We start from the raw sequence: 22,118 nt of genomic DNA, 5'->3' as shown, positions 1-22,118 counted from the left end.
TCTGGCCCATTGAAGGGTTTCAATAGAGGAGTGACATGACCAAATTTGAGTTTTAGAGAGATCCCTTAAGCAGCTAAGTGGAGAACAGATTAGAGGAGCAGATACTGGATAAGGAATCTATGAGGAGGCAAATGAAATAATAATTCTGGTAGGGAAAAATAGGAATATAAAGGAGGGATCAATTTAAGATGTATTTATTTGCTCACACTTGTAATCTTAGCACTTTGGGAGGTTGAGGTGGGAGGATAACTTTAGGCCAGGAGTTTGAGACCAGCCTGGGCCACATAGTGAGACCCTATTTACTACTCCCCAGGAGGCTGAGGCTCATTCCACAGGCTTTCTTTTTAGTCTCTTGCATTTTCTGCTGAGTATCTAATATATCCCTTGGGAAGGCCGGGCGCTGTGGCTCATGCCTGTAATCCCAGAACTTTGGGAGGCCGAGGTGGGAGGATCACGAAGTCAGGAGTTCAAGACCAGCCTGACCAACATAGTGAAACCCTGTTTCTACTAAAAATACAAAAATTAGCCGGGCATGGTGGCAGGTGCCTGTAATCCCAACTACTCAGGAGGCTGAGGCAGGAGAATTGCTTGAACCTGGGAGACAGAAGTTGTAGTGAGCTGAGAACACGCTGTTGCACTCCAGCCTGGGTGACAGAGCAAGACTCCATCTCAAAAAAAAATCCCTTGGGAAAAGCCAGACCCAGGCTCGTGGCCTGTTCTGCCTTCTGAGTCTCAGTGCTTTTAGGCAGCTAGAGGGCAGGAGGCCAGAGTCTGAAAACAAAAAGAAGAAGAAGAAGATATATTAAATTTACGATGTCTATAAGGTGAAATTGGTTCTGTTTAAATAAGGATGGGAGAAGTCTAAGATGCTTTCTTCTCAGGGTTCAGGCTGAATAAGCCACAGGTGAGATTTACTAAGCTAGGAACATGAAAGAAACACAGTGAGAAGATATTTGCCTATGTAATATCCAAGTGGAGTTGTCCCAAAGACAACTTGTCCAAAGGCAACCTGAAACTCAGGAAGTACGGGAAGGGAATATAGATTTGAGAGTTCCAGTCTATAACTGTGTGTCACGCAGGCGGATTTAGAAAGAGCCATTTGTTTAAAGGGCACTAGGTGGGTCACAGGATTGCCAGGCAGGAGACCCAAGCTTGGAAAACAGGCAGGAACAATGAGAGGCCAGTCCACCAGAGCGCAGGCCAAATTCAGATGCCAGAACCAGCCCCTCAAAACCACTGCTGCTGTCATCACTACTGGACACGGGATGTCACCGCCACCAGTACCACCAGTACCCACAGCATGAGAGTCCCTGGGCATGGGGTTAAGCTGACCCTGCCCTCCTGTCACCATTGCCACTGTTTCTCTGAATCACTTACTCCAGAATCTACATTTCTGGACGATGCTTGGCCAGGCCTACGTCACATGCCTCTGTCTTAGCTAGAGAGCTGGGAAAGTACAGATCCAACCTTTCAGTATCTGCCATGAAAGATGGGCTCTGCTTACTTCCAAGACTTGTAACGTGAGAAGAAGATTCAGTTTCTGGGCAACACCAAATTACCAAGATCTCCTTCAAGTGGCCATGGAGGCCACCGGGAAGAGCAAAAAGAGGAAAAATGGGTGTGGGCTGAACTGCTTCTATACTTAAGTAGGGAATGATGGAAAGGGAGTATGATAAGGATACTGTGAAGGAGCCATATAAGGTGTAGGAAGAAACGGGATGAATATAACCCATAAGAGCCAACAGAGGAAAGGGCTGCAGGGTCAGAATGATCAACAGTGCCAAATGACACTGCGGTCAATTGCAGGGGCAGGATGATCGACAGTGCCAAATGACACTGTGTGTCATAAATTAAGCCTGAACATTTCCAATGGATTTGTCCATTTGTAAGTCATCTGTCACTTTGGTGAAAGTATTTTCAGTAGAAATTTTGGGGAGAGGTCAGATGACACCAGATTGAAGGAACAGTCAAAGACAAGGAAGTGGACAGGGAGAGTATAGACTACTCCTAGAAGCTTGGTTGAAGGTAAGAAAAATCAGTAGCGTGGCATATGGGATTCCAATTAGATTTTCATTTTAAGGTTGGGCCAGTTGATCAAGTTTATATACCAAGATCAAAGAGTAGGGGAGAGGAGAAAGTCGAATATAAATGAAAGAGAGAGGTAAGTGAAGGAGTGAATTTCCTAAAGAGGCAAAAAGGAATGAAATACAGATCATAGTGAAAGGATTAACTTTGTATTTGAAGAGAGACGTCTCCACTTCTGAAACAGAAAGAATGGGAGAGACTCCAATGTTTGGAGGGGACAGAAAATTGAGGCAGTTCCCCCATGGCCTTTTTTACTAAAGAGATGGGAAGTCTCGCTCCGTTGCTGAGGCTGGAGTGAAGTGGCATAACCACAGCTCACGGTAGCCTTGAACTACTGGGCTCCAGAAATCCTCCTGCCTCAGCCACCCACGTAGCTGCTACCCAGTCTTTTTTTTTTTTTAATGTGAAGCAGAATTGGGGATGGTGAGAGAGGCTGACATGTGGAAGGGCTACTGGGTACACTGAGGGTTCTGCTGAGGAGACAGTGAATTTGTAGGAGCGCTGTACTAGGTGCACATTAAGCTAGTTTAAGCCATTTATTTTAGATGAAAAGTGACTCGTAGTCCCCCAAGATCAAAAGGCCTCAGAAAGTGCCAGGGCCAGGCGTGGTGGCTCACACCTGTAATACCAGCACTTTGGGAGACCAAGATGGAGGACTGCTTGAGCCCAGGAGTTCAAATCAGCCTGGGCAACATAGGGGGACCCTATCTCCACACAAAATAATTTTTTTAGTTAGCCAGATAAGGTAGTGCACGCTTGAGCCTTGGAGGCTGCAGTAGGCAATGATCACAGCATTGCACTCCAGCCTGAGTGATAGAGTAAAACTCTATCTCAAAAGACAAGAAAAGACAGGAAGGAAGGAAAGAAGGGAGGGAGGGAGGGAGGGAAGGAGGAAGGAAGGAAGGAGAAGGAAGGAAGGGAGAGGTGCCTGGGAAGCTGACAGGAAGCAGAGAGTAGTCTCACCATTTCTGGTCTTTGCCTCTCCATGCTTCATTCTGTGTCCCCAGATGGTCTTTTTCCTTTTCTCCTTCATTATAGTAGGTGGATGTACCATAGCTCCTGAGTCTATGTCTCTTTTGCTTAAGAAACCAGTCCAGTTAGAACCATAATCTGTCAGCTCTAATCCTGGATTTTTAGGTGAGAACATCTACTTAACACAGCTTAGATCAGGAATCCACTTTCAGTTCAATAAACTGCAGCTAGAGTGCCAGGGGTCACACAAGACAAACACGGCCCTGGGGACTGCAGACACAGAGTGTGGGTGTGGAAACTACAATTCCCACAGAATATGGTTCATGGGCTAGACTAACCTAAAATGGTGTCCACTCACAAGTTCAAGTGTGCCGGATTGGGTGATTTCTTTTATCCTGGTTTAGGATGGGAGACTAGAGAAGGTAGATAGCTGGCATGACCCAGGAGTGTGATTTTTACAGAGTAAGCGCAAGCATATTAACAAAAATGTGATCGAAATGACTGACCAAAGATCTGGACTGGGTAGGAAAAGAGGTGAAGCCTGGAAGATACTGATAAACTCTGAGGTGGTTGAGATTCATGATGAATAGAAGAGCTGGTGATATGCTGGGAAGGGGGAATCCGAAAGGGGATTGAATACCGGAGTTTGACTTGTCTGTCACTCAACGTGGGCACAGTGCTTATGTTCAAACACTCCCAGACACGCATGGCTCTCAAAAGCCGTTATGGGCCCCCTGATGGTGAGTTGTTTTACAGAGCAGGCCCAACTCCTTCCCTTACTACTCTGAACTTCTGCACTCTGAAACCAAGGCTATATTGAAACCGAGGCTATGTTGATCCCTCACTCTTTTCAGTTACTATAAGCAATAAGTGTAACAAACTAATACTGACACAATGTTGTGGCCCAGGCTGAGTGGCAAAGTGAGCAGGGGTGGACATCAAAAGGGAAAGGAGTTAGAAAGGAGAGGCTGAGAATGTGCGAATGTCAATCAACAGCGGCAACAACAAAAAGTTCACCGGGAAACTTCTGAGGCCAGCTCAGGAGGGATAGACATGACATGTTTCTATCACTCAAGGCCAAAGCCTTCTCTGTGTGTGCTGTGTCCAGCTACAAAGAGGGAGTGAGGAAGCAGAGTAGGTCTAAGATAAGCCTTTTCCCATTAGTGCTGATGGAAAAGAGGGGCATGTGGAAGCCCCAAGACTGATGAGAATGAAGGAGGTCCATTCATGTCTAGGGTTACCAACCACAATTACAGCTTCCATGTACCGACTGCTTCCTAGTCTCAGGTACTCCGCTGCTTACTTTACGTGGATTAGTTGGAATCGGATGAAGTTGAAGGTATTTGACTGTTTATAAACTACAAAAATAGCAATTTTGTACAGTTCAACCTGATGCGATCTCAGTTCATCCTCACCACAATGGCTCCATGAAACACGTATTACTGTCTCCACTTCAAAGAGGAGAAATCAGACTCAAAAAGTGAAAGTCTTTAAGACTGCACTATTAATAAGTGCTGAACAAACCCAAGCTTCAGACCCAGACTGACTAGAAGGCCAGGGTGCTTTCCATCATGCTGCAGCTACCAGGGGAGCAAATGAGTTAAATGTAAGAATTTTATTTTATTTTATGTATTTATTTATGTATTTATTTATTTGAGATCGAGTCTCTCTCCATATTTATTTGTTTGAGACTGAGTCTCTTCTTTCTTTTCTTTCTTCCTTTCTTTTCCTCTCTCTCTCTCTCTCTCTTTGAGACTGAGACTTTCTCTATCGTCCAGGCTGGAGTGCAGTGGCACCATCTCAGCTCACTGCAACCTCTGCCCCCCGCTTCAAGCGATTCTCCTGCCTCGGCCTCCCAAGTAGCTGTGATTACAGGCGCCCGCCACCACACCCGGCTAATTTTTGTATTTTTAGTAGAGATGGGGTTTCGCCATGTTGGCCAGGCTGGTCTTGAACCCCTGACTTCAGGTCATCTGCCTGCCTCGACCTCCCAAAGTGCTGGAATTACAGGTGTGAGCAACAGCGCCCAGCCAAATGTAAGGATTTTTAAAGCCGGAGGTGTTTGACTTCCATTAGCGAACCAGAGAAACCTGCAGTCAGCAGGGCCTCAGGACTTCCCATTCAATCTCTTATCTGTTGGCCCGAGCAACAGGACTCTCTCCCAGCCTACAAGCAAACCGGGTTGCCCTCCCTGCTCATTCCTCCCAACCACACGGGGCGCCAAATGCAAGCATTCCTCTCTGGAAGGCTCTCCGCACACCCTCGGAGTCCCTCTTCCTTCTCCACCTCCTCCCCTACCCACGGCGCAGGCGCCACCCCCAGCTCCGCACCGCCTCCCGACTAGCCACCGTCGCGCAGGCGTTTCAGGGCTGGCGTCGGCGGCAGAGGCGCGCCCAGGAGCAGGCCGGCAGGCTGTTGGTCAGGAGCGGGCCACGTGCCATGGTGTCACCGCGCGAGTGTGCGCAGAGTGGCTGAGCGCGCCTGTGACGGAACGACGAGGCGTGGGGTGCGCGACCTCGCCCGCCAGGCCCGGCCCCCGCCCCTTGGCCCCCCGCTCCGCCCCCGCGGGGCGTCCCGGGCCGCTCGTCCCGTCGGCGGCGGCCGCGCCCGCGCCCGCGCGCGGCCCGGGGTCGCCGTGAGTACTCGCGAGGCTGGCCTGTGGGGCCGCCTCCACGGGCACGGGGCGGTGCGGGCACGGGGCGGTGCGGCCGCGCCGCGGGAAGGGTGCGGGGTCCGCCCGGCCTCCGCAGGGTGGCCGAAGTGAGCGATTTGGACCGGGAGGTTCTGAGGGGCCCTCCTAGGCTGGACAGGCTTCGCTCAGGCCCGGCGGCCGGGCAGCACAGATCGGGCACAGAGCGTCTTCCCTGGGGAGACAGGTGTTGGGTGTCTTTGGGGTCTCCAGGGAAACCCCGAACAGCTGTAAGTGCTTCCCCGGGAGAGACCTCAAGGCCTGTCCTGGAAGCACGGGTACCGGAGAGTATTTTCGGGGGCAGCCTTGTCCTATCTCCCTACGGCATGCCCGAGAAAGCGCTAACCTGCCAGAATCGCCTCTTCGTGGTTCTTCTCAGCAGTCTTTGTTTAGTGGCCTAGTCCTGAGAAGGGAGCGCATGGGATGGAGCGGAGTAACCTCCTCTTCCAGGACCACAAAGCCGGAAGCCCAACCCAGAATTTAAACGTTGAGTTTTGAAGCTGCTTTGGCTAGATGTGAAGTTGTCACACCCAGAGAAGCGCCCATGGACCTAGGGGAAAAACCTTTGTGATCCAGACTTGAGGCTCATTTACCTTTGTCTTACTCCCATGGAAATTCATTAAGTGTTCTATGTTAGCTGCTGAGTTTACCAGCTTCTCTGGACGCTCATAGTCTATTTTTGGCCCAACTTCTTTTGAAAGGTCCTATTCTTTACCTCATTTAGATAAATCAGATGGGTCTTTCTTGCTTAATTCGTTAACAACCTAATTAATTGTAACCACATCACATAAAGATTAGATGTAATTAGGACCTGTCCAGTGTCTTTTCGTCCCGGTCCTTCTGTACTCCTAACCTTAAGTTGCTCGACATCTATAGGTCTATTCTATGCGTAACTTGAAAGCTTTGAATTAGGCCACTTTTCCTGCTTATTTTTTAAAAAGTGTTTGTGATCCTGTAAATTCCATGACCCACCAACTTCCTTTTCCAACTCTTCACCTTTTAAATCTACTTTGCACCTCTCCAGAGGAAAGGGCATTGAGAGTAGAGGGAGCAAGTCTTTTTCACCAAAGCAGCCTGGTTTGAAAAAGCTGGTAATCTCTGAACTGTCTCTTCCTTGAACAAGAAGAAACTCCCTCTTAACTACCTTTTTCTCCTTGTGATAGCAGCAGAAACCAAGCAGCAACAGCCCTTGGAAAGAGGCTAAATTTTTCTTGACTTCTGCAACGATAAAAACCGTGAAAAGTTGGCACTTCTGGCCTAACGCTGCCATCATCTTGTCACTCACCCCAAGACAACCCAGGCTGGAGATTTAGTGCCTCCCTCTTTACTCCTCTGTGATCATCCAGATCAGCACTTGACTGTTGATTTGCAAATCTCGCAAACCTCGCTCCCAGATCTTCACATTCTGGTTCTCAGCTGCTCTTGAAGGTGAATGAAGTTTTGCTTTTTAAAACCAATTTTGTGTGATTTTTGTCTATGTGTTGAAACATTTAGGCTATTGTATATATCTTTCATTTGACTTAAGCATCCAGCAGAGGATTCATTCATTCATTCACTCGTTCAAGAAATGTGTTAAGGGACTAAGAATATAAACTGAAAACAGTCAAAGCCTCTGCCACCAGAGGTTACGTTCTGATAAACATTGTATGTGTTAGAACATGGTAAGTGGAAAAAACTAAAGCTAGGAAGGGGGATAGAGAGTGCTAGTATGTGGCTGTTGGGGTGTTGCTATTTTAATAAATGGGATGGTCAAGGTGGCCTTTGAGCAGAGATCTGAAAGAGTGAAGGAGCAAGCCATGTGGATGTCTGGGTGGAAAGCATTCCAAGATAGGGGAACAGCAGGGACAAAGGGTGGGAATATGCTTGATGAGTTTGAAGAACAGCAATGAGGCAGTTGTGGAGTCTTGATTAATCTTCCTGTTAACATTTAGAGTTGACTCTGAGTAGCTTCTAATTTTTTAAAAAAACTTTTTATTTTGAAACTTTTCAACTTTACACAAAAGTAGGGAGGTAGGGATTACCAAAAGACCCTCATACGTGTCATTTAGCTTCATCAGTAATCAACATTTTGCTGTTTGCTGTATTTATTTATTCTGTTCTCCTCCCTGCTTTTTTTGTGTATGTGCCTGGGGAGTATTTTAAAGCAAATCTCAGTGATCAGGTCATTACATTTCTGAGAACTTTAGTTACAGTTTCCTTTTGCATGTTTCTGAGCAATCAGGCAACACTATCAGCTGGAAGACTCCTATGCTGACTCTGCTCTGGCATTGTGCCTTTTGTCCCCATCCTGGCTCAGTTATCAGATTTAAGATGGTATCTAAGGAATGGACCACAGGTCCTTACAACACACAAGGATCTAGAAGTAGAACAGTGGTTCTCAAATGTTATGTGTCAGAGTAACTTGGAGGGTGTGTTAAAACACAGATTACTGGGTCCCATTTCTGGAATTTCTTTTTCTTTTTTTTTTTTTGAAAAGGAATTGCCCTGTTGTCTCCCAGGCTGGAGTGCAATGGCATGGTCTCGGCTGACTGCAACTTCTGCCTCCTGGGGTCAAGTGATTCTCCTGCCTCAGCCTCCTGAGTAGCTGGGATTACAGGCGCTAGCCACCATACCCAGCTAATTTTTGTATTTTTAGTAGAGACAGGGTTTTACCATGTTAGCCAGGCTGGTCTCCAGCTCCTGACCTCCAGTGATTCACCTGCCTTGGCCTCCTAAAGTGCTGGATTACAGGCGTGAGCCACAGTACCCAGCCATTTCTGGAGTATCTAATTCAATAGGTCTTAGGAGGAGTCTGAGAATTTGCATTTCTAACGAGTTCCTAGATGATACTGATGCTGCAGGTTCACCAGCCACAATCAGAGAATCACTGATCTGGAAACCTGACATTCAGTAGAACTGTATTAGAGACCGGTCAGGCGTGGTGGCTCACACCTGTAATCCCAACAGGTGTGAGGCTGAGGTGGTGGATCCCCTGAGGTCAGGAGTTTGAGACCAGCCTTGCCAACATAATGAAACCCCGTCTCTACTAAAAATACAAAAATTAGCCGGGTGTGTTGGCGGGCGCCTGTAATCCCAGCTACTTGGGAGGCTGAGACCGGAGAGTCGCTTGAACCTGGGAGGTGGAGATTGCAGTGAGCTGAGATTGCACCATTGCACTCCAGCCTTAGCGACAGAATGAAACTTCGTCAGGAAAAAAAAAGAACTGTATTAGAGACCAAGAACACCTCTGTTTTGAAGTTAAAGTAGATTAAACTGAGATATCTGCAAAGCTAGTGACTTGCTGATCTAGAGAGCAACAAAAAGCTTTTTTAGCCTGCTGTTAGGGTAGCTTTGCCGTCTTCAGCCATTATAAGCCTTCATAATTTAGCAGATGAAGTTTTTGTTTTGTTTTGTTTTTCTGCTATATGTGGAGGTTTTAGTGGGGCCAGAAGTTGCTAGTATAGGATTAGGAGTCTGCAGGATTAGAAGCGAGCAGGGAACTGTATATGAAAGGGCTCTGGATTAAGTGTTTTTCTAAGCATTTTTTGGGATAATTATTGCATTTTTATTTGGGAAGCAGGTTCCAAGATGACTCTAGGGCATTATTTTGTTAATGACAACTGAGATCATAGCTGCCAGAGAATGTTCAGTGTTGTTGAGGACTTTTTTTTTTTTTTGAGATAGAGTTTTTGCTCTTGTTGCCCAGGCTGGAGTGCAATGGTGCAACCTCGGCTCACTGCAACCCCCACCTCCTGGGTTCAAGCAATTCTCCTGCCTCAGCTTCCCAAGTAGCTGGGGTTGCAGGCGCCCGCCACCATGCCCAGCTAATTTTTTTGGTATTTTTAAAATAATGGGAGATGGGGTTTCGCTATGTTGGCCAGGCTGGTCACCTGACCTCAGGTGATTCCACCCACCTTGGCCTCCCAAAATACTGGGATTATAGGCATGATCCACTGTGCCTGGCCATTGAGGACTTTTTAAGTTAGCTATGATTTCAATATAATAGCTAGTAATACTGATGTTTAAAGAGAGATAAGGGCTCAGTATAGAGAAATAACTAAGGATGAAGAGCCTAGAAAGAATCCAGTTCTGAATCTTAACTCTAGTGTGAGTTTGTACTCTGAAGAATTAACTGATAGGTAAACGTAAGTATCTTATCCTGCCACCATCACTTTTGGCTTTAGGAGTTGTTATGAGCTAGAGCAGGATCTTGCTCTGATCTCAGCTCTCCAGTTTAAATGGAATAGCAGTATCTTATAAATAGTGCTTTCGTGTTTCATTATCTGTAAAGAACTGCATATGCAAGTGTGCATGTGTATGCATGCAAGCATGTCTTTTTATATGCAAGTGTCTGTATGTGTAATAAAAGTGTATTCATGGCCGGGCGTGGTGGCTCACACCTGTATTCCCAGCACTTGGGGAGGCCGAGGTGGGTGGATCACGAGGTTAGGAGTTTGAAACCAGCCTAGCCAACATGGTGAAACCCCATCTTTACTAAAAATACAAAAATTAGCTGGGTGTGGTGGCAGGTGCCTGTAATCCCAGCTACTCTGGAGGCTGAGGCAGGAGAATCACTTGAACCCAGGAGGTGGAGGTTGCAGTGAGCCGAGGTCACACCATTGCACTCCAGCCTGGTCAACAAGAGTGAAACTCCATCTCAAAAAAAAACTGTATTCATAAATATGTGTGCTTGTATATATACCACCCAGCTACTAAGTGGTGATGAAACCCATTATTATCTACTTTCCACAGGACAGTGACTTGTTACCACCACAACAGCAGAGCCTGCCATCCGCAACAGATCTCCAGTTGCCTCCAACATCACCCCCTCCCTTGTCTCCCTTTGTCGTCTCCTAAATGCCCATCTCGTTGGCCTTGGTTCAGCTGGTGGTATGGAGGGGTGCTGCCTAGCACTGACCTGAAAGTGTGTGTGACCCACTGACCCAATGGTGAGAACTGACTGCCCACCTCTCCAACTGATTGTTCAAAGGGCACAGGAGACAAAGTGCAGATCTCACCCTTTGTTGGTATTTTCCTTCTACCTTTTTGGAAGATAGAGTGGCTATTTGAAGTTAAAGGAAAGGGAAGGGGCAGTATTAATTTGGTGTGTTTGTGTAGTTGGGTTTCTTGGGGAGGAAGGGGAGAGTTAAGTACTTTAAAGGATAGAAAGTAATGAGACAAGAGAGCTTAGGTATGCTTGGGAACTGTGTTAGGTAATGATCCTGGAAGAGGCCAGCTTGTACTGGAACTCAGATATGCTTAGGAATCAACCTTGACATTGAAGTCATCTGCATTTTTCTCCTGCTGGCTACCAGAGCCTCTTAATCATCATACTGAGACTTCAGAAGGCCCAGATTCCCTAGACGTTTTCCTCTCTCCTGCTAAGTCAGAGCTAGTCTATGGATATGATCATATCAGGAAGAAACTGAGACTCTCCCAAAGGGTGAGATGAAAGGTGTAAAGGGATTGGGGCTTCAGTTACTCTATCTTTTCCTGATCTTTATGGCAATCTGTTTCCCATCATATCATCCCACCCCCTTCCATGGGATAATAGGGACCTAACAAACCATGATATCCTTATTTCTTGTCACTAGGACATCAAAGGCCAGTTCTGGAATGATGACGACTCGGAGGGAGATAATGAATCAGAGGAATTTCTCTATGGAGTTCAGGTGAGGTTACATCTCCCAAGACCCCCATGTTGGATGGTCTAGATGTGTGCTTCTCTTTGGATACATCAGGAGTGAAAGAGGTTCTGGAGCACAGATGAGGTGAGGATATAATGTTGGTGTGGTCTGAGCATGCTCTTGTCAGAGCTGATCCCATGTCCTTGCTCTTTCTTGGGAGTCATACCTGTTCCAGAGTAAACTAAATCCTTTGTATCTGGAGACTACCCATATGTTCCTAATTAGACATAATTATTTTCTGACTCTTCCCGTACTAGCCAGTGGGAGTAGTTTCATTCATTAGGGCCACATCTTAAAAGATTACTTTGCCAGTGATTGCTTAATGCCATGACTACTGAGGGCACAGTCCTGAGCAGAAATACTCAGACTCTCAGAATGCTCTTCACGTAGAACCAGCCTTAGGAAACCTGTAACACTTCAACTTGTATTGAGTTGTCATAGAAGGTATCCTGGTCAAGGTCTGAGAGGAAAAGCTGGGGCTTTAAGGAAGTGAACTCCTCCAGCAAAAGCCTACATTTGGTCTGCTGAACCTTTTTAAAGTAATCATGGGATGAAGACTTCTGTTCATGAAATCCCTTGCTAGGGTCACCACTAAGAACCCCTTCACATAAGTGGCTTTCACTTTCCCTATACTGCTGTGTGATTTCTCCTGTTCCTGGTCTCTTCATATTCTTTTTATTATCATCTCTCTTTCCTTCGTCTTTTTCCACCTCTCTCCACCACCATTTTTGCTGCTCTCTCAGGGGAGCTGTGCAGCTGACCTGTATCGACACCCACAGCTTGATGCAGACATTGAAGCCGTGAAGGAGATCTACAGTGAGAACTCTGTGTCTATCAGGTGGGACTCTGCTTCAGGGATGGCTGGGGAACAAGTCACTTCTTTCTGAGGTGTTAAAAGGCTAGAGGTTTATTTTATTTTATTTTATTTTATTTTATTTTTTTGTGCCCCGGACCCGGCCCTGGCTGCACACTGTGGGCAGGTTTTTCTTTTTATGATATGATAGTGGGATAAATTATGAACTTAATGATAGAAAATGCTCAGGATAAATGAGCTTGGCTGATAGTAGATAGTAGAGAAGTAAGGCCATTTTTCTTAGGAATTCTCTCTTATCCTAGACCCCTCTGGGTCAATAGTTTCACCTTTCAGGTAAGAAATGCTTTTGGTCTGGAGAAAATCTTAATCATATAAGTGGTGTAAGGCTGTAGCTAAGACCCTAGGTTCAAACTGTCATCCACCCTTTCCTTTCCCCGTCCGCAGTCTCAGTTCACTTTCCACCTCAGTTTCTATTCCCTTCTTTCTCCCTTAATGAGTCTCACCTGTGGTCACCTGTATCTCTATAGAGAATATGGAACTATCGATGACGTGGACATTGACCTCCACATCAACATCAGCTTCCTCGATGTAAGTGGGGCTAGTACCTGCCAACAACATGTCTAGCTGGACTGTGGAATTTGTCATGTAGGCCAGGAGTCTTGTTCCTGAGTGCTGTATTTGGAGCACATATTCTTGATCTGTCTTTCCTAGACCATCAGCAGACAGTGGTGTGTACTGTCATGATGCATGTGTGTGTCATATAGGGGAAATTTTAGGTCCATTCCTCTATGTTGCTTAAACTGGAAACTGTTTCCCTTCTTCTTTTAGGAGGAAGTCTCTACAGCCTGGAAGGTCCTCCGAACAGAACCTATTGTGTTGAGGCTGCGATTTTCTCTCTCCCAGTACCTAGATGGACCAGGTAAAGGCGTGACTTTGGGAAAGTGAGTGCTCTGAGTGTAGTGTAATCCAAAGTCCTAAGTTAACTGCGATAGAAAGAAATTAGTAACAAAGCCCTTGGGCTCAATCTGCAAAAGCATTGGTAGGGGCTTTTTAGTCTCCTGTAATTGGTGTCTTCATCCCCTGTCACCTGATAACCATTCCCTAAAGGCCTTCTTGGCTAATGACATTGTTTTTTCTGGTTCCAAGATAAAATTTCTTTCTCCTCCTCTTCTCAGCATCCTACTGAGGATATTTCAGATTCATATGACAGCTTCTAGAATCTGCCCTCTGCCTCAGATGTTTTTTTCTTCCACCATTACTGTTTAGAGTACCCAGCAGCTACACTCTTTAGAATCTACAGAAGTTATTCCACTGAACTGTGACTTTGGACTCCAGGAAGATAGAGATATGTACTTAATAGTAGCCTTCTCCTCTCTTTGCAGAACCATCAATTGATGTTTTCCAGCCATCAAATAAGGAAGGATTTGGGCTAGGTCTTCAGTTGAAAAAGTAAGAACTTTGGTCTTTTCTAGTCATGGACATGTGAAGGAAGGAAAGAGAGATGGAAATACATGGACGGACAGGCAGAGCCTTGGATGGAATGCCTCCTTCCAAAAATGTCTTTCTGAAATATGCCCAGGAAAAGCTAAAATAAATTTAAGGAGCCAGATTTAAGGTTGTGGAGAGAGACTGTATGGTTCTTGGGTGTCAGAACTTGAGACTTTCTGGAGATAAAAGAGGCTCATCACTCTTTAGCATTTTTACTACCCTGAAATCAGAGTCATGCTATTTATATTTCTTCCTGTGGTTTCTTCAGAGTAAGTCTCTACAAGTTCAGACAATTTTAGCTTATTGAATGTGTTGAGCATTAAGCTGAGTATTTGGTATACGAAGAGAAATGAAGCACATTTTCCACTCTCAGTGAAGTTTCAAATAGAGTCCAGTGGATACATATTCTAATACAGGTGAATATGTAAGGTTTAAAAAGGACACAGAAGAGTGATTCGGTCTGGTGAAAGGGTGATGATTAATAATTTTTTTTTCTTTTCTTTTTTTTTTTTTGAGACAGAGTCTTGCTGTCACCCAGGCTGTAGTGCAGTGGCACAATCTTGGCTCACTGCAGCCTCTGCCTCCTGGGTTCAAGTGATTCTCATGCCTCAGCCTCCTAAGTAGTTGGGATTACAGGCGCCCACCACCACACCCAGCTAATGTTTATATTTTTAGTAGAGACAGGGTTTCTCCATGTTGGCCAGGCTGGTCTCGAACTCCTGGCCTCAAGTGATTCACCCACCTAAGCCTCCCAAAGTGCTGGGATTACAGGTGTGAGTCACCACACCCAGCCAGTGATTAATAATTTTCAAGGATGGATAAGAGTTGTCCATGTAGACAGACTCTGAGGGTGAATAACATTTACAGGGGCTTAGTCATATAAAGCAGCATGTGTATAGGGAGCTCCAGATAGTTAAATATTGCTGGTAAAATGCAAGTGGGGGATTATAGGAGCCAAAGCCAGAGAATAGGGAAGGGTTCAAGTTAGAGAGGATCTTGGGCTTTTATCCTATAGGCAGTGTGAACATTGAAGGGTTTAGGCAAAGAAACGATGCGGTCAGATTCGTGTTTAGAAAAAACATTCTGGTAGCATTGTACAAAGTGGGTAGGAGGGGATGAGACAAGAGACCAGAACAGGTGTAGTAGGGTGCTTTTGTAAAAGTTGAGACATGAGATGCTAAAGGCCTGAGCTAAAGTGTGATTGTAGGTGAGAATGGAGATGAAAGGCAGATTAGGAAGATTTGTGAGGTATAAAATCAATAAGACTTCAAGATTGATTTAGATATGTTGAATATCATCATAAGGGCCAAAGAATAGTGGAAAAAACTTTTAGGTTTCCAGCCTAGATGTCTGGGTAAATCGTGATACCACCAATGTAAATAGGGATATGAGAAGGGAGCAGGTTTGTTGGATGAGGATAGATGATTAGTTCCATTTTGACATGTTTTTTAAAGGTAACTTTCGGATATGCAGGTGGAGATGCTTAATCTGAAATGTCAATTTGCTACTTACAGGAGAGGTTAGGGTTGAAGATAGGCATCAGTGTGCGGGAAGAAATCACAGCCAGTGAATATGAGATTGCCAAAAGAGGGCATGATAGAGGGAAAAGAAGATAGGATCAAGGATGAAATACCCTTAAACACTCAGACAAAATTTCAAAGAAACCAGCAGGGTAGGCAGAGGAAGAAGAAACGTTGCAGGTAGGTCAGAGTAGAATAGGAAGAGAATAGTGGCACAGAAGACAAAGGAGGGCAGGTTTTGCAAGGAGGTCCAGATGCCAGAGAAGATATGGGAAGAACCTGGGAGTTTCCGTTGGATTTAGCATCAGAATGAGAACAATTTTAGTGGTAAAGGTAGGAAGCAGCCTATAGAAAGGTGAGAGGTGAGTGGTTGGCAAGTGACATAGAAACAGTGAGTGTGGATTGAGAAATTTGGGTGGAGATGGGAAGGGAACAAGGAGAGGTTAACTGGACTGAGGTACAGAAAGTTGACATTTTTTGTAGACTTTGGGAAAGGAACTGACAGGAAAGGGGAATGATTGACACAGCAAGGTCCCTAAAAAGGCAAGTCAGGGCTGAGATCTAGAGCACAAGTCGAGGGATTGATCTTAGGCAGAAGGGTCACTTTACCTCCAGAAAATGGAGGAATTGAGGTAGGGTGGGAATATAAATAGATTAGCTGATGGCTTAAGAAGGAAGAGAAGTTAGTGGTTGTAGATGAAGTTAGTAACTTAAAAGAAAGTAATAAGGATTTAGAACAATACCTTAGAGTAATGCTAGAGAGGACTGATCAAGGACAAGTGAAACGATTGACAAATCTAGCTAAGGGCACATCTCAAATTGGAAACCATAAATTTGGGGATATAATTTTTCACCTAACAATGTCAGTATCCCTTGTGTCCCTAGTCCCTTTCTTCATGATTCACAGGGAACATAGTGGTACTCACCTCCATCCTACTACTTCTGTTTCACTGTCAACAGTTTAGTCGTTCTTGGCAATAGATTTCAAGGTTTGCAGCCTTTGAAGGCTCACCTTTGAAATCTCCCTCTAAAGGCAAAGCATCTCAGAATTTTTCTGGTCCATTAGGCTAGGTACCCTCTAAGGTAAAGGGGTACTCTGGGACAGTTTTTTTTTTTTAATGTACTAAGGTCATTTTAAGGGATCTTCAGATACACATTCCCCTACCACAACTAGCTTTGCAGTCCCTGGGTCTGAATTTTAGATTATTTACCTCTCTTAGTCCTTATTTCTTGACCCTGCCTCATCTTGCCTAAGCTTATTCTCTTTGATCCCTCAGGATCCTGGGTATGTTTACATCCCAACAATGGAAACATCTGAGCAACGATTTCTTGAAGACCCAGCAGGAAAAGCGGCACAGTTGGTTCAAGGCAAGTGGTACTATCAAGAAGTTCCGAGCTGGCCTCAGCATCTTTTCACCCATCCCCAAGTAAGTGCTCCCTAAAGCTGATCATCTGTAATCACCTTGTGATAGCCCCCACCCCCACCTTCTTGATTACCTGAACTTATCTTTTCTATCCCCTCTTCCCTGAATTCTGTCTCTTTAACTGCTGATACCACTCACGTGGTCCTGTTCCATATGTGTCCTTACCTCCCTACTTCTTACCTGATGTTAATACCTAATCCTTTTTTTTTTTTTTTTTGAGATGTTGCCTCTCTCTGTCACCCAGGCTGGAGTGCAGAGTGCAGTGGTGCAGTCTTAGGTCACTGCAACCTCCACTTCCAGGTTCAAGCGATTCTCCTGCCTCAGCCTCCAAAGTAGCTGGGATTACAGACACCTGTCACCGTGCCCATCTAATTTTTGTATTTTTAGTAGAGACGGGGTTTCACCATGTTGGTCAGGCTGTTCTCGAACTCCTGACCTTGTGATCTGCCTGTCTCGGCCTCCCAAAGTGCTGGGATTACAAGTGTGAGCCACCGCTCCCAGCCAGTATCTAATCCTTTATGTAAAACAGAATACCTAGCTTGTGATATGTATTTGGAGAAATGTTTGCTGAATATTCCATCTTTCTTTTCTTTTGCCCTGATCCATTTCCCCATCCTAAGAAGAAAGTGTCAGAGAAGAGGCAGTAATTCCTTGCTAGGTTCTAGAAATAAATATTGCTCCATTCTTTGAGCCCAGGTCTACATTTTCCCCCTGTGGTGTCTTCTGATATTCCCAAAGGCAGATCCAAGCCCAGGTTTGTAGCTTCCTAGGAATCATTGTTGAGAGTCAGATAGTCAGTATTAGGCCCTTTCGGATGCAATTACTTCTTGCCTAGCACAGTGCTTAACAGTTAATCAATCTCTCTCTCTCTCTCTCTCTCTCTCTCTCTCTCTCAGTAAGTAAAACAGACAGCCTTTCCAAGGGATTTTTCCATACCTGGATTAGAAACATTATAACCTGTGCTCTGCCTCTGCCCACCCTCAGAGTCCCAATTTGAAGAACTCACAGATGATGACATAAAAATTTTAATTCAAGGCCGGGCGCGGTGGCTCAAGCCTGTAATCCCAGCACTTTGAGAGGCCGAGGCGGGTGGATCACGAGGTCGAGAGATCAAGACCATCCTGGTCAACATGGTGAAACCCCGTCTCTACTAAAATACAAAAAATTAGCTGGGCACGGTGGCGCGTGCCTGTAATCCCAGCTACTCAGGAGGCTGAGGCAGGAGAATTGCCTGAACCCAGGAGGCGGAGGTTGCAGTGAGCCGAGATCGCGCCATTGCACTCCAGTCTGGGTAACAAGAGCGAAACTCCGTCTCAAAAAAAAAAAAAAAAAAAATAATTTTTAATTCAGATGTGTGATCTACTTTTTTCAGCAGATACAATGGAACTTTCCTCCGATATGAGTTTGTCTTTCTTTGGTTTAGAACTTTTGGCTTAGGACTCACTTAACTCCAATCCCCTTCTAGGGCTGTTAGTAAATCCCCAGTTTTATCACTTCTCTTTGCTCTCACTCTCCAGGTCTCCCAGTTTCCCTATCATACAGGACTCCATGCTGAAAGGCAAACTAGGTGTACCAGAGCTTCGGGTTGGGCGCCTCATGAACCGTTCTATCTCCTGTACCATGAAGAACCCCAAAGTGGAGGTGTTTGGCTACCCTCCCAGCCCCCAGGCAGGTCTCCTGTGCCCTCAGCACGTGGGCCTCCCTCCCCCAGCACGGACCTCTCCTTTGGTACATGGGCTGGGAAGTGTTTGACTTGGCTATCAGGAGGGTGGGAGTGGAAATGTGGGAGTATGGTTTCTCAAAATGGGGTGGGGGTATGGTTGTCTAGGCATCATAAATCAAACCTAGGTATGTACCATGAGTGATTAGAATGGAACACTGTTTTTTTTGAGACAGGGTCTCACTCTGTCATCTAGGCTGGAGGGCAGTGGCGATCTCTGCACACTGCAATCTCTGCCTCCCAGGCTCAAATGATCCTCCTACCTCAGCCTTTTGAGTAACTGGGACTACAGGCGCATGCGGCAACTGGCTGATTTTTCATATTTTTGTAGAGACGGGGTTTTGCCATGTTGGCCAGGGTAGTCTTGAATTCCTGAGTTCAAGTGATCCACCTGCCTTCATGTGGGATAACACATGCCCAGTGGGAACATGTTTTTTAACAGTAGAAAACTTATCTCTAAACTATCTGTCAAGCTTCTCTGATAGCCCATGAAGCAGATAGGAATCTCCCAGAGATGTACTAACTTTACTAACGTATTCCATCTACTTTGAAGGAGGGTTAAGGACCCTCCTTCAAAAAAGGTGAGCCTTTTTCCAGAAACTTTGGCAAAAATGTCTAAAAGTTACCTTTCTAGCTTTGGGATTTTGAGCTAGGGTTTAGCTGCTTTAGGAGCAAGAGTCAGGTCTGTGTAGGCCTCTGCTTCATAGGAGGTTCATGGAGCCTGTCTTTTTACTCTTACCAGGTCAGTGGTCACTGCAAGAACATTCCCACTCTGGAGTATGGATTCCTCGTTCAGGTAATCAAGTCAAAAGCATCACTCCAAAGCCCTTCCCTGTTGTTTGACCCATTTGGTCTCCTAACACCTCCCAGATCCTCAGTCAAATACTTCCTGAATTGCTTTGCTTCAGAACTAATGGTAGAAGGAAAGAAGTCATAGCTCCCATCTTCAAGAAGGTGACAGCATTACTAGAAAGATAACACTTATACAGACCACTTTATGATCAGCTGACAATGAGGCACTGCAAATTTTAAGTGTATGGGTGGCAAGACTCATATGACATGAGATGAGAGTGAGATTGACACTAATTTCCTTATGATTCTCAATAGCCCTTGCTCAGGTGATCATTAGTATTCCTCACAGACCTCTATCACTGCTCAGCTACTTCTGGTGTTTTTTTTTTTTTTTTTCTTTTGAGATATAGGCTGTTTCTGTCACCCAGGCTGGAGTGCAGTGGTGTGATCTCGGCTCACTGTAGCCTCTGCCTCCTGGGTTCAGGCAGTTCTCCTGCCTCAGCCTCCCAAGTAACTGAGACTACAGGTGCCTGCTGCCATGCCTGGCTAATTTTTGTATTTTTAGTAGAGATCAGTTTTTACCATGTTGGTCAGGATGGTCTTGATCTCCTGACCTCGTGATCCACCCGCCTCAGCTTCCCAAAGTGCTGGGATTGCAGGCATGAGCCACTGTGCCCAGCTGGTCATTTGCATTCTAAAATATCTTTATTCCCTGGGCATGCATTCACTTTTGCATCTCTGTTACTTTTGTTCATGTCATTTCTTATATCTGCCTATTACCATCAAGAGTCAGATAGCACCTTTTCCATAAGATTGCCATTACTCCAATGCATTAACTAGAAGTTATGTCTCCCCTCACTGAACTACAATTTTTTTTTTCAATTTCTTTTGTTTCATTTTGTTACAATTTTTTTTTCATATGGCACCTGTGTGCCACATACTGTGGGCTGCCCTGAATTGTTATTAATTTATAGACATGCCACATCTCTCCTGTTGAAGTTTAACTTCTTAGAAAACAGTCTTTCATTTTATTGCATAAACAAGAAGACCGTTCACAGAGATGGGTACATAATGGCACTCAGTAAGTCTGCATTAAATGAATAAAGCCCTTGCATGTCCCATTACCAACCTAAAATCATATAAAATGGGAACAACTTGATTTATGCACAAAAGCTATGTGGTGTCAAAAAAAAAAAAAAAACTTTAGGATATTGCTACATTAGCTCTGGAATTTGCCATCTTCCCAGCACAGAGTTGTCTGTGGTTTTGACCAGTGGACTGGCTAATCGGTCTGGGTAGTTGAAATGGCTTCTCAGGACCTTCAGCCATCTAATCATGGACTGCATGCTCTCCTGTCTCAGAGGGACAGACTATAATTACAAGTACTTTTAATAGTTTCATTAGCACCCATTTTTTTTTTTTTTAAGATAATTACATGGGCCGGGCTTGGTGGCTCACACCTATAATCCAAGCACTTTGGAGGCCAAGGCGAGCAGATCACCTGAGGTTGGGAGTTCAAGACCAGCCTGACCAACATGGTTAAACCCCGTCTTTAAAAAAATAAAAATAAAAATAAAAAAATAAAATAAAATGCTTACATGGAAATCATTTCACTTGCAATACCCTGATGAGGTGAATAATGCTCTGCTATATAAACAAAGAAACTAAGGCTCAGGTTAATTGACTTGCTTAAAGTTACATATCCTATTAAGTATTAGAGGTAGTATGTTAACCCAGGTCTTCTCAATCAAACATCATGGTCTTATTTTTACTATACCATACAGTCTTATCTCTGTAGTCAGGCCATCAGTTTAAGTACACAGCCGAAGAATATATTCTACCTTAGTCATGGGGCTGGGAGGGTAGAGGGTAGGTAGCTGGAAAAAAAAAATGCTGAAATTATTTCCCATATCTGTGTGTGCCTGCACTTCCAAAAGTCTTAGAATCTGTTCTCTTCCCAGATCATGAAGTATGCAGAGCAGAGGATTCCAACATTGAATGAGTACTGTGTGGTCTGTGATGAACAGCATGTCTTCCAAAATGGATCTATGCTGAAGGTATAAGTCCCTACTCCATGATCCTCTTCCTTAGCCAGGTCCCCTTTACTCCTCTCCTTTATTCCCTTCTTCCTGGGTCTGTGGTCAAGGTAAAATTCTGTCCGTACTCCCTGAGAGTCTAGAAATTGTTGATTTTTCTCAGAAAACAAATCTTAGCAGTACTGTTTAGAGAGGCGAGGATATGAGAATATTTAGGATAGAGTCCACCTAACATTTAAAAATGGGAATCAGATATTGACCAAGATGATTGGATATGATGCTGTCCTCAAGGACTCCAAGTCCAGATGGGAAGCACTTAACTTCAAATCACAATGTATATTAAGTGTATGGCAGAGATATTAGCAGTGTTAAAAGTCAGGAGAGAGAGCTACTGACTACATAGGAAGATCAGGGAAGGCTTCATAGGGGAGACGGTGTTAACTCCCAAACTTATCAGTAAGGCATTTTATTTAAGACTTTATCCATAGTTTTCTCCTGATATAGAGGGCCCCAAACTCCTACCCTGTTTTAGAGTTGTCCAAGGTCAGGACTGTCCCTCTCTGCCTACACCTTATTGCACACCCCACCCCACCACCATCTGTTTAATATATCCTTTCAGCCAGCTGTCTGTACTCGTGAACTATGTGTCTTCTCCTTCTACACACTGGGCGTCATGTCCGGAGCTGCAGAGGAGGTGGCCACTGGAGCAGAGGTATGGGACAGGGAAAAGCAGCTAGAGAATTGGGATCAAGGAAGACACAGGAACCCAGTAATTTCATTCTTGGAATTTAACTTCCAAAAATGCTTTTGTATTTAAGGATATCCACTGTAGTATTGTTTGTAAAATGAAAAATGGATATAACCCCATCTGTAGGGGCTCCAATTAAAGAAATTATGAGATGTCCTTAGAGT

At 44.9% G+C, this 22,118-nt stretch overlaps 1 protein-coding gene across 6 annotated transcripts in view; it reads left to right on the top strand.

Moving 5' to 3' along the window:
* Window positions 1-5,820: 5,820 nt before the first annotated feature.
* PARP6 (poly(ADP-ribose) polymerase family member 6) overlaps window positions 5,821-22,118 on the top strand; it is a 32,621-nt gene continuing 16,323 nt past the window's right edge. For 3 of the 6 annotated variants that reach the window (XR_001107310.3, XM_012451281.2, XM_012451280.3), the window contains exons 1-12: window positions 5,822-7,174; window positions 10,478-10,674; window positions 11,320-11,397; window positions 12,156-12,250; window positions 12,754-12,814; window positions 13,055-13,145; window positions 13,609-13,675; window positions 16,512-16,661; window positions 18,176-18,386; window positions 19,121-19,174; window positions 21,132-21,227; window positions 21,826-21,918. Coding sequence is in view for 4 of the 6 variants with exons in the window: in XM_012451281.2 (XP_012306704.2) it covers window positions 10,672-10,674; window positions 11,320-11,397; window positions 12,156-12,250; window positions 12,754-12,814; window positions 13,055-13,145; window positions 13,609-13,675; window positions 16,512-16,661; window positions 18,176-18,386; window positions 19,121-19,174; window positions 21,132-21,227; window positions 21,826-21,918 (999 nt within the window). In the remaining 2 variants the exon portion in view is untranslated. Of the gene's footprint in view, window positions 7,175-10,477; window positions 10,675-11,319; window positions 11,398-12,155; window positions 12,251-12,753; window positions 12,815-13,054; window positions 13,146-13,608; window positions 13,676-16,511; window positions 16,662-18,175; window positions 18,387-19,120; window positions 19,175-21,131; window positions 21,228-21,825; window positions 21,919-22,118 lie in introns of all 6 variants that reach the window. The other 3 variants (XR_001107309.3, XM_012451282.3, XM_012451283.3) reach the window with 3 other exon arrangements.

Source organism: Aotus nancymaae, unplaced genomic scaffold (assembly GCF_030222135.1).
Source record: "Aotus nancymaae isolate 86718 unplaced genomic scaffold, 86718_ANA_hifiasm-v0.15.2.pri h1tg000003l, whole genome shotgun sequence".
NCBI lineage: Eukaryota > Metazoa > Chordata > Mammalia > Primates > Aotidae > Aotus > Aotus nancymaae.
This window is presented reverse-complemented; position numbering and strand designations above follow the sequence as displayed.